The sequence below is a fragment of the Clavelina lepadiformis genome, chromosome 1, assembly GCF_947623445.1.
Source record: "Clavelina lepadiformis chromosome 1, kaClaLepa1.1, whole genome shotgun sequence".
Classification (NCBI taxonomy): domain Eukaryota; kingdom Metazoa; phylum Chordata; class Ascidiacea; order Aplousobranchia; family Clavelinidae; genus Clavelina; species Clavelina lepadiformis.
In genome coordinates this window covers 21,525,143-21,537,458 of record NC_135240.1, presented here as the reverse complement: position 1 = coordinate 21,537,458, position 12,316 = coordinate 21,525,143, and the positions used below count along the sequence as shown (strand labels likewise).

General features: G+C 40.0%; 1 protein-coding gene across 7 annotated transcripts in view; it reads right to left on the bottom strand.

The window, feature by feature from the left end:
• Positions 1-1,540: 1,540 nt before the first annotated feature.
• Positions 1,541-12,316, bottom strand: part of LOC143473207 (uncharacterized) — a 44,370-nt gene continuing 33,594 nt past the window's right edge. For 6 of the 7 annotated variants that reach the window (XM_076943250.1, XM_076943226.1, XM_076943243.1 and 3 more), the window contains 9 exons: positions 11,611-12,168; positions 10,211-10,529; positions 9,424-9,558; positions 8,953-9,110; positions 6,541-6,618; positions 3,345-3,504; positions 2,967-3,239; positions 2,752-2,880; positions 1,541-2,627 (listed from right to left, as the gene is read on the bottom strand). In XM_076943250.1, coding sequence (XP_076799365.1) covers positions 2,457-2,627; positions 2,752-2,880; positions 2,967-3,239; positions 3,345-3,504; positions 6,541-6,618; positions 8,953-9,110; positions 9,424-9,558; positions 10,211-10,529; positions 11,611-12,168 — 1,981 coding nt within the window. In that variant the 3' untranslated portion in view covers positions 1,541-2,456. The remainder of the gene's footprint in view (positions 2,628-2,751; positions 2,881-2,966; positions 3,240-3,344; positions 3,505-6,540; positions 6,619-8,952; positions 9,111-9,423; positions 9,559-10,210; positions 10,530-11,610; positions 12,169-12,316) is intronic. The other variant, XM_076943234.1, reaches the window with a different exon arrangement.

Here is a 12,316-nt window from a genome sequence, read left to right as displayed (position 1 = left end):
GTGGGTCGCGAAAGCACTCAAAAACTCGGAAACGTGGCCACAAACAAAGTCCGCGACACAAATATAGTTTTTTTTTCGGGCAATTAAAATTGAAACTTGCCAAAAAACAAGTGCTTTGCGCTAAAAACAACATTATAGCATTAGCATTGGCTATAGCAAAAGTTATTACGAGAGGTGTTGTGTTAAGTAAAAGCTTTCACGGATAATAAATTTATTGGAAAGCGCACTCACATGGCGCGAGTAATGACTCCTATTAATCACACGTGCGCCAACCAATGAGAGCTGCAAAATGTTCCGTGGTAGCTGCGTCATAATTTTGACAGCGTTCAACACTTAATTGTAAGAAATATAAACGATCGAACCAGTAAACATTTAAGCTGGCCTTTTCGCATCCAAACAGATTACGTCTTTTACCCCGTGAATAACTCATGGATTTGTATTCCATACGGGTTTATTCAGCGATAAGCGTTTACATCAGCATGATAATGCATGTAACGATGCAGAAAAAAGTCCATCGTAAGAGCATTTATGTAAACGTGAGAACATGTAAGCGGCTTAAAACTCTGTCGCTAGCGTCAAGAATGTTATACCAAGGAAAATTAAAGACAAAAGCCTTTTGATAAAAGTCAAGCAGCTGTAACATTCCATGCTTGAACGAAGACATTTTCAAAGTGCCGAAGTCCGTCCGTATAGATGTGCGCATAAGTTTATCGGTATGAAAGTACCGCCATTAACCTTAGTTTTTCTGCACACTGGTTGATAATTCGAGATTACGCATGTATAGATCACCCTGTCTCGGGCATTTTTATCATATTTAAAGTATCGTTTCTTATCGGTCAAAAAATCGTTAACGGCATTTTAAAGAACTAGTGAAAGCTTTACAAATATATGCATTGCTTTTCGAAAAATGTTTTTACTGTATACACACTTCTACTTTTTTTAAATCTAGAGAAGATGAGTAGTCAATATATAGAACTTTTCGAAGTGTTTCAGAGTTGACAAGCATGTAGCGATACGATAATGACTTTTCTATTATTCACCTGGTCTAAGCTATGTACCCAGCAACAGGAAATGTTATGCAATCTCTGTCAGAAACAAACGGCTATTATCCTAATGCTCCCGTATCTAGATAAATAACAGCAATCTTAGTGAGATCGGCAGTGCAAAGTTTCCCTATACTTACGTAATATGCAACTGTAGCAAGCTAAATATGGCGCAGAACGCCTGCGCATAAACTAAAACCATTCTGCCACAAACCTACACACTCGGGTCTGCAAAATATCGAGCTTCGTTATAAACTTCAGCATTCCTATATCCAGACAAAGGCGGCAATCCGCACGTTCCGTACATTTTGAAAAGACAGAGACATAAATGTTGCTAACTACCCTGAAGTTTGGTTGACCAAAACAGGCAACTTCAGAAACGAACGGGCAACTGTTGAACTCAACTGAACCCTCTTTCTGTTGTGCAGAACTTTGCAACCTAATCGTATCGTTGCTGACGAACAATTTTCAGAAAGAACAGTTTTCCACAAATAATAAACCTTTCTAATGTCGTATTTTATTGTTGTTTTTGGCATCAAACGAGCAACAGACATTGCTCTAAGAAGGTGGGAACAATAACGAAGCCAAAAAAGCGCCAAAGGCCACGCTCCAAAGGCTGGCAGTATGTGTCTGATTCGGTAAATCTAATAAACGCGACAGAACCAATAAAATCGGAGAAAAAAAGAAACGTATAAGGCTTATCCACAATCTATCGTAAAGCCCATAGTAACAGCGAGAGAAGAGGAAAAAACGACGATAATAATATTACTAACAACAATACTACGTTTCAGTAGAAACTTTAAAACAATACAACTTAGTTTTGAAACAATTACAAGAAAAGCGTTGACAAAGAAGAGATTGACCCAAATTAAACTGATGCGAATGTAAGTTCGAGAAAAGATTGTGGGGCGCGATGTACAAAAAACAAACCTTTCGGCGGAAAATATGCGCTCAACAAAAACATAATAAAATATAACAGGCACGTTAGTCACAGTAACAAGCGAAGTAAAAACAATATTGGAAACGCCCTTTTTGGTTGTTTAAACGAAGGTAACGGAATGCAACTGGTGGAACAGCGCATGATAGCAGCATCTGTGCCTCCATAACCGCCGGTGGCGGCAAATAATTAGGGCTCCCACGAAAAGTGTTGGTTTAACAATATTGCCGACATTTAATTCATAATTATCAAATGGCCTTTATGACCAAATTACGTAACACTGCAATTAAATAATTGATCGCACAAAAATCATCTGAACTTTCATTTCATTTTCTCACTGACGTCATGCGAGCACGATGAACGCAATCTACGTCATAACGACGTCAAACACCTCTCTTCACTCGGTAAACACTTCTTCACTTTTGCGGGATAACATAATATGGCGGATGGGGAACTGTTCCGCTTTCCCCGCCTCGCTACTTCTCTTCCTCTTCCAGCATCTTGTCCAAGTGGATCTGCCATTCTTCGGGAAGACTCTCTCTCAGGCACTGCATCTGCTCTTCGCCGAGCTTTGCCTTGTCGTCCAGTTCACGTTGTTCCATTATGAGTGCCGATTTCATCTTGATGTAGTGCTCGTAATCGGCAAACTTCACCAAAAATTTTAAAAGGAAAATTAAAAAAGCGAAAAACATTACCTTCAGGAACTTAAAATACTACATTTCTTCACAAATTCAGCAAGTGTAAGGTGGAGAATTTTGCTACAAAAATTACCTCTTCTTGATCAAAATAGCTAGCAAGTGTTTCAGAGACTGCCTTCTGTCGTCGGTCAATGTTTTCTTTGAGAAGTTTTGCTTCTTTGTGTTGCTCCATCAACTTGTTCCTCTTGTCAAAAAGGAGTTCCTGTAATCGAAACCGACGACGTTACCAAACAAAGTTTGAGAGTCGAGACGCAAATAAAAGACAAGGACTCGTTTCTCATCACTCACCATCTCCTGTTTATCCGCACCCACTGGATGCATCTGGATCGCATTCTCCGCACGAGCCAGCCGCGCAGAGAGCGAAAGAAGAAGATTGATGATTTTATCAACATCTTGAACAAAGAGCACGTATTTTTCCTGTTCTCTCGGTTTGCAGCACGCCTTAGTTAGCTTCATTACTTGAGTTCCGAGGCACTCGTTCTCTCGCATCTCAACATCCAGCAGAGTCTTCATGTTCTTGAGCTCACTTAGTTTGGTGTTGATGCTCAGCACCAACTCCATCTGCGAATAATAAGACCTGATTCAAAATGTCACCTCTTGAATACTCCTGAAAGTTCAGTGGATGAGCTTGACTGGACTACTTCAAATCAAAAATACTTCAACCACCTTTTTCTGGATAATTTCCTCCAGAGTATCCTGCTCTTCATCATTCAATTCACCATCGGCAATCTTCTCCTTCACAAGATTAAGGATTCTCGCTTTTGATGCCGAGGTCTTGTAGTACGCCGATGATGCAGGGAGGCTTTCGTGGCTCGAGATATCAAGTCTGTAGCAGTAATGTAAGCAACTTAGCAATTTCTAGAGAGAAGTTAGTACGAAACCAAACAGTGACACCGTGCGCATGCAATGCCATCCATGACAGAATGACTTTATTGTGGGATAACTTGGTTAATCGCTCGGTCTGTTATACTCAATCAAAAATAAACATAGCACTAGCGGCATTTATAGTTAATGGCACGGGCGTTTCAAGCCGATTTAGCATGCAATCATGTACAAGAGATGTACATTTCAAAGCCTTCAACCAGCAACAAACACACACTCATTTATATATCGCTATCGAAGTTTGAAGCTATCCTACTGTATGAGGTAATATTTTGCCCAAAATAAACAGCTAATTCTCGAGTCGTTTTCTCCTAAAATCAGACGCACATTTTTGCCCTTCATCACTGCGCTCACCTGGTCTTGTAAACTTTTTGCAAATTTTTTGAATTTTCAGACGAAGTTTTGATTTTTTCGGTACACAAGCGACGACACGAAGTGCAAGCAGGCTCTGGAGCCATACTTAAAAAATCAAATGATTAAAAATTATAACTTATGGCGCCTTGCTAACTGGAAAGAAAAATGTTTTATTTTAAAAATAAGTAAGACTTGCGTATTATACCTCACAACAAACGGAATTAACTAGGCAACCAAACAAACGACCATCGCCGACTGACACATGATCAAGACGGCCAGTGCAGCTTTACTGATGAATCTATATATTCTTGTCGCTGGCACCAGCAAGCTGCTAAGTGACTAAACACGTCGGACGACTCCGAAGAAGTGGGATAAAAGTTTAAGCGCGATGTTATTTGGAAGTGGGGAAAAAGAATTTGAACAGAAAGCAATTGCCTCTTTTACGACTGACGTCATTCTGTTCCGCAAACGGTCGGCGCAAGAAAAAAACGACAAATTCTTGACAATTGAAATCACAAACGTGTGCCCTCTTCAAACGATAAGTCACAAAAAAATAACGTTGGCGTGAATCAGTTAAAATTTTTTGGTGAAGTCCCGAGTTACTTATGCTGTCATTTCACCTTCATCGGAAAATAATGGTAATACAAGGCCTGCTTCGCCAACAAAAATCAAGTGTTTTAAAACAAGTATTAAACAAAACTGAAACTGTATTACCGGGACGAACTTTATGGGTTCCCGTTTAAATAATGACGTTTATACGAGTTTTATCATGACAGACAACAACAATTTGTAGACACGCCACCGAAAAATGCAACATTTAGACACGAAAAATTATCTTCGATCGCTGCTGATAACTTCTACTCTAATCCCGTAAACAACCCAGAAGTTCACCAAATTCTGCACGCAATTTGCAGCTTAAATGTCGAGCCGTGAAATAGAGCTCACGCTTCTCAGGTTAAACGAGCACGTCAGAGCGGGTTTCCGTTGTTTTGCAAAGCTTTGTAGGGCAATTTCACTGAAATAAATCACTTGCAAACAATGGCTGCGATCATTTCGGATGTGTTCATCACTTGACCAGTGTCTGATAAATGATAAAAATTCTTGCACTCTATCGTTTGCCGCATTTAATTACCTGTTCACGTTTGCTGATTTTCGTTTATAACGAATAACAAGACCCCGTGATATATGAAAACAAACGGAACTATAATTAAGTGAACATCAGAATAGTAATAGACTATATTTTCGAATTTCACTCTAACTTCATTATTTAAGAAAGAAGAACATGAATTTAAAAGTCCTATAATTACTAGAACAATAAAACTTGACTGGGGTATATAAGATAGCAACTTTGACATAACGTCTGAGTATAAGAGAGTTTGTTTATACTAAGCAGATTTGCGTATAAACGAAGCAAAAATGCTTCTTTGCAAAGTAATTTTGAACGACTGAGGCAAGTTTTAAATAGTTTACTCTAGCCTAATTAAGTTGGGAGTGCCGTAATTTTTGATCACATACGATACGGCGCCGGTACTGTCTAAGCACAAAACTATGGGCTTAGTGAATATAACCCAAACGTTAAGCCTTTACATGAAAATCCAATGTAAGCCACTAACGTACGCAAAGTAGACGAAAGAGCTTTCCACAGAACAACTGCGGCATTAAATGTGGTACAAAAAGCCATGCTCTATGCAAACTATTTCTGTAGACATTCTTCATCGTGACCGTAATAAGGCAAAATTAGAAAATCTTCAAACGTGAAATGGCTTAGTTATTCGTAGTGCGGTTTATGTGACTACGAAATACTCAAACTTCGACGAAATACAGACGAATAAAACATTTACATTCTACTGTATCTAATTCCATAGCGAATGGCTTCGTGGAAACTCGTGGTTCGTGTATATCACTGTACATCACAAGCCGTTTGATTAACACAACCACAAACAATAAGATAAAGACTGAACTGAGGTTTCTGAACATCTGCGTGATTTCGACGCTCTACTTCGAGGTGGCTAGTAGCAGATTTCGAGTTGGGGGATTTCAGTTTTCACACTGCCAAAGTTTGTGAGTCAACCGAAAATAACAACAGGGTGGCGGAATTGAGAATCAAGATTGTCATAATGAGAACATAATGAGACTCCCGAGTACAATTCTTAAGCTTTGTACAATACAAACCGTTTGCTGAAACGCTGCCGCTGGTACTTCGGAGTAAAATGGGATAAGCCGTATTATACACGCAAAAGCTTGCTTCGAAATTGGTTGTAGAAGACTTGCTTAATGCTCGCTGAGCAGATCTTCAGGTCTCTCAAGAACATGCTACTTCAAAACTAAACTATGCGCACCACGCTACAGTAAGAAACCGAAAGAGGAAAACAATAAAATAAACAAAGATACATTCCGCCTTACTAATAAGCATATAAGATTTTTAAGCATAAAAGGAAAATGCTACTAGAATAAATCAAAAAAGTTTCAAACAAAATCATTGTCTCCGAGTTAACTTCATAATGATTGGGATAAAAAAAACAAACAAGGCAAGCATGACACGATGATTAGTATAAAATGAAAGGTAGCGATGGTAGTAGGAGCAGGCAACGCAAACCGTTAGATGGTTGTTCAGCATTCGTTCTACCTGAATCTCTGTAAGTAAATGTGTGGCTCGATCGTTATACTAAGAAGACCTTCGCTCGGTGTAGGACGACCCGTTCGACTGTGGGAAAAAAGCGACATTTTTAAAGACGAAGAGACACAATGTCCATCGTCTTTGCCAAATAAACACGTTTTGGAAACTTATTAAAGTCTTCTGTTAAAGTGGTTGAGTCACAACGTTAGTCGCACGGATAGCACAAGCGTGTTGGTTAAAATTCTGCAACTTTGGTAAACTTTGTTTATAAATCGTAACAGCCTGTTTATGTCTCACACGTAAATTCTCTAAACCAGACATGTTAGTATTGTGATCTTGCGTCATAATCCGTGCGCACATTACATCCATTTAATCCACGAAATGAGCTTTTACATATGCCAATACATGAAAATTGGTGAAAAATCAGACTTGTTCATAATACATACGAAGGCCATTCTATTGGGCTCTGTAGCCTCTGTTTATTAGGAAATCCCGCGAAGCGCAAGTCCAGGTGGATAATACAGCAAATAGAGTCAATTACGACAGTTATGACGCTTGGGTTTTTCCACAGACGCGACATCGTCAAAAATTGAGCAATGCAACTTCCAGTCGGCGACCCTGGGCAAACGGAAAGCCCGATATAGCGCCATATTTTGATATTTCCTTTCCAACAAATCCAGTACAGCACATGACACCCATCGTATGCAAGTGCTGCTATATTTAAAGATCGAGTTAGTTTAGAGAAGGAAACGGGGCCCATGGCCCTGTATAGCCAGAACCAATATGACGTCACACTTGTCGGGGACAAAGCTTAAAATGTGCGAACGATTCGGCCCAATGAATATACAAGTGCGAATGGGTGACACTCTTTGAAGATCGAAAGGTTTGTGAATCAGTGTGTCGGCGCGCATGTCCGGATTCAAGCTGATCGGTCATCTGAGGAAGCTGAAGTATATCGGCCTAGAAAAGGCGTAACCCACGCGTCTAATGTGGTGTAATCTTGGCGAAACACTTAACCTAAGACGGAAGGTACAAGGAAACCACTCGTATTGGGACTAGATTGGGCTTTAGATTCCCCCCAGGCCCTCTACTTGACCCTTAACACTAAAAGGGGAAGCACTATGTTATAACTTTGATTAATAAAAAGTTAGGCAATCATACGGTTCGCATTTTTAGTATGTATATATGCATTGTATTATCCAGTGAATGTACTGGTAGTGTATAATTGTATAAGCCTATGGGGTAATCGGAAGCAACTCGCGTTTAAAAGGCCAGTTGTTGCTTAATTTTCAATTAGGCGTAAACAACTCACTCGTCTAGCCGTAGATAAAGTTTACAGTAGGCCAATAAGGTCGAAATTGCGTATGTAAAATGCGACTTCCAGTACTGACGTAATAAGTACCTTAAATTAGTAGTGGACCGGTAGGGCGCACATGTAATTCATAATAGTGCTTCCAAAAATGCGGATTACTAATCAAGAGTGCGTTTGCACTTGCTACGAAAGAAGATTTAGAAGATAGAATTAACGACTTTTTATGAAGCACTTTACCGACACGAAACGTCCTACGGAAAATGTTGTTTACAACGTCAAATGTGACGTCAAGTCCGAGGCAACAGGTAATAAAGCCCAAACCAGCTCTTCAAACTACCAGTAAGTTCAACGTTCTTGTTTTCCAGGGTTAAATAAAAATTTACATCTAAAGGCACAAACAAACCTACATCGAAAATTCCAGGCGTTATCGACATGACAAACTCGAAAACAATACGCGTTATGGCGCGATACAAATGAAGTTATACATACATAAGACTGAAAGCGGCATCATGTTTTCGTAAAATTAAAGAGAAGTGACCTGTTGATAATCCTCGGTGAATCTTTGCTTTCCACAACTGACGTTTAACGAAAATTACTATATTCAACGCCGAAAGTCTATGCTTGTTTTCATTCGAGTTCATTGAATTCGAAAGTTTACTGACTTTTAATGAGAACGGCCTGCGATGACTTCAATTGAAAATACGTTCGTTACTGGTATAAACGGATTTTGTTACGACATACCGCGATTTGTGTGTTTGTTACTATAGTTGAAAGCCATTGATACTAAGCCTTTAGATACCTCGAAAATATTTCAACAACAAACGTCACCATATGGAATCAGTTATAATGAACCAATATCATAAAATGCGCAAACATTTCAAAAGCGTATTAAAATGCCCTTGTTTTGAACACTGTTAACCTCTGTTGTTCAAAAGCACTCAGCAATATCTGCGAAAATTATTTATGACGTCAACTTTATTGGCGGAGAGCGCACGCGATTTTTTCCAAAACACCTGGCTATGTGTTTACTATAATGAAGGCAAAACAAGCGTATGTTGCTATGTCAAAGTGTTAGTGGAAGCCATATGAGCACCAATGCTTTTACTTACGTTGCATGAACCGTTGGTGCTTCGTTGTCGGCCGTTTCGGTTTTAACAGGTTTATTCCGGCGATATCTCATTCCCTCTTCGATAATATCGTGCGAAGGTTGCGACAAAATGCCCGCCATGTAGTCCGCCGACCTCTTCTGGTTGGTTGTAGTCAAAACCTGATGCAGACGACACACAAGTGATACCATTGCGTGCAAGATTAGGCTTTATATATTCTACTTTGCAAAGTATGTCATTTTTCAATGAAAACGCTGCACTCTGAATGCTGAAAAAGCATTCCCAGAAATCGCATAAGTAATTGATCTCTGATGGAACAGCGACACGATCCTGTGCGTGATAAATTTGCGATACTTCTATGATCGTGATGCATGATAGAAAAAAGTGAAATTGTTCTGGGAAAGTCATTTTAATATTTCAGCGATAAACTGCGTTAAAACTTTGAAGGCTAGAAATGCAAAACGATCAACTTACTTGCGCCAGAGCTTTATCTCCTTTTATGATGTCGCTGGAGAGGTTCGGATGATGACGTGATGAGGAGTCTGGGAGCATTGAAACGTCTGGGAGAAGGGGATGAGGAGAAATTTCAGGAGGCGGGCTGGTCAATGGCTACAGACAAAAAGCACTCACTAATCTGCTGTGTTTACCAACATAACACGACTTCAATACAAGATGTTACGCTTCAGGTTTAAAAACAGACGAACAGGTCCTGTATGACCCAGAAATCATAGCAACTTAAACAAACTAATAAAACCAATCCATACTCAACCTATACCTGCTATATCAAGACTATTTAATAGTTACACTGCAGTTTAAAATCGCTATTGCCTATACGAAACTATACCTATGCTTTATGCACTTAAGTGTGGCACAAGCTCTCTGGTCATTGGGGTTAAATACCTGTAGAACTAAACCAGAATAGAAATAAACGACCACTCGCGTGTGTAGTAGGTTATCTGTCTTCTAGTCACTTTCCTTTTTAGGCTCAAACTAGAATGCCGTGTCATTAAAGTCAGGAAGACGTTGCGCATTAGAGGCGCACGATGAGATATAGAGAGCGTTACCGGAAAGCGCTTTAAAAGGCCACATGATACGTGACATGTCGACATTTTTAGTTTGGTTGCAGAAGCTTTAGTTAATCAGTCACAGACTTACTACCGGCACATCCGATAACCTGCTTGTTGAACTGCAACTACTAAATGAAAGTAAAAAGTGACCCTATCTTTATGAAAATATGAGCATTATAGTTTTAGTTGCTTACCTTTTCGGGGGCTTTCGTTTCCGCTGGCTTGCTTGGTTTCGTTTCGGGTTGGGTTAACTTATTCTTGACGCCGTCATTTAGCTGCGATTCCGTCTTGATCGGCTTGAACACGTTCTCATAGTTGCTGGTTACTCCGTTCAAGTGGGCGTTTTCGTACGACGCCGATTTCCTCTTGCTTAAACTGGGTGAAGATTGTTCATCCATCCCGGTTCCACTTTCTGGTGATTTTTGCTTCTTCGTATCAGGGGATGGGGGTGCACCTTCACTAACTTGACCGTGATCTGCGCTGTGATGATTTACCGTTGGCTGGCTTTCGTCTCTGCAAATTGTACAAGTATTCACCCTCACTAACTTTTCACGTTTAACACTTAGTGAAAATTACGGCCTGTACGAACACGTTGCAACATACCTTCCCTAACTAAGCGTTATTGCAAAATTGATTATTAAAACAGACCAAACGTTACGAATTTACATAGCCTAGCCCTAAACTAACTGCACAAAGTACTGTGGGGTGATGTAAAAAGCAAACAAGATTATGACTAAACTGCGTTAATAAATAACAAGCAATACACAGTGATAACGAGAAAATACGACCGGGTTGTCAAACAAGCTTTTATCCATTTACTAATGCTAGGAAGTAAAAGTAAATCGCTCCTAATGGGTACAAAGCGTAAAACCACTGGAAAAACGCGCTAAATTAATTCATACCTATCGTAAACCAAAACAGTTATAAAGGAAGTTGAGGTAGCGACAACATCCCGCACCAGGCGACCGCCGATTAGTCAAAAAACGCCGAGAAGGCGATATGTTGCATTATGCGTTATGACTTCCTAGTTTACGGTTTAAAAATGGGGCAGTCGCGTGCCAGGTTTGACAAGTTGCTATCCAATTACAAACCTCCGAGGCCGTGGACTAAACCAGACAGGAAAACGTGTGTACAATAGCAAATAGAGCCAAGTAAAGCTTTGTAAATACGAGTTAGAGAAAATAATACACATTGGCTGATTATAAATGATGGCGCAAGGCAACAGCATCGATTGCCGCGATAAATAATAACACGGGTTGAAAAGTTCGAGTTGCATGTGACCTATTATTAGAAGCGAAGAAAAATGTTGCACAAGCGCTATTAAGCACCCAGTGCACCTGTGTCAGCATACAACGCAAGTTCAGCTGAGTTAAGAGGCTTGAAAAACGCATTCTTGGTCTACTATTAGTCACGTAGATTGTGAGGTGTTATTTTAAACTCGCTGCGTTGCAAGAGCTTGTACGTTCATTACGCAATAACATTAATGAAGTGCTGTTGGGCAAAGTAAACACAATTCCTCTAAGACTAACACCAGCTGAAGTACTTTTACTTAAAAAGTTACCAAACCAAAAGCACTTGACATGTAGAGACTCACCTTAGAGTTGATTCAGCAGGTTTAGCAGGTATGCTCGGTGGTAGTGGCAATTCATTTGCAGACCGCTGCAAAACATACTCTTTCAAAACTTGCTCCGCCGCGCCGTCTAGCGGGGTCGGCGGCGGTGGTGGTGGCAAATTTTTCGAAGTCATCATGATAACTTCACCGGTGGAGTAGGATTTCGATTCTTTGACTTGATTAAGGAGCTCCTTAACGCATTCTTCATTAACGGGATCAACGGAAAGCTTCGAAGAATTAATATTGTCAGTTGTCTCCTTACGCGAAGGAGCGTTCGTCTTGCTAAAGTCAGCAGTGTCCGTGTTCTTTTTGTCAGTTTCATCTTGATTGGACTTCGGTGAGTTAACTTGAATTTCCACAGTTGACTTATGCACCACCGCCGCGTTAGACCTTTGTGTACTTTTCGGTTCTATGTTAGAGGATTTCCCGGTGCTCTTTCTTTTAGGTACCCGGTAGGTGCCGGTGTCAATGGGAATTCGAGTCGGAATTGCTTCGCTGTTTTGAGGAGCTTCCACATTTTCGTACTGGCTGTTCATGCTCCTGTGGTGAAAGAGTATTTATAATCATTTATGTTGAATATATGCTGAAAAACGGGTTATAAAAGACGAATATAGCTGGTTTTAAAATTTACCAAGTCGAACCAAGTCAAGTCTTGAGTAATGAAATAGTTCGACAAAAAAGCAAATAG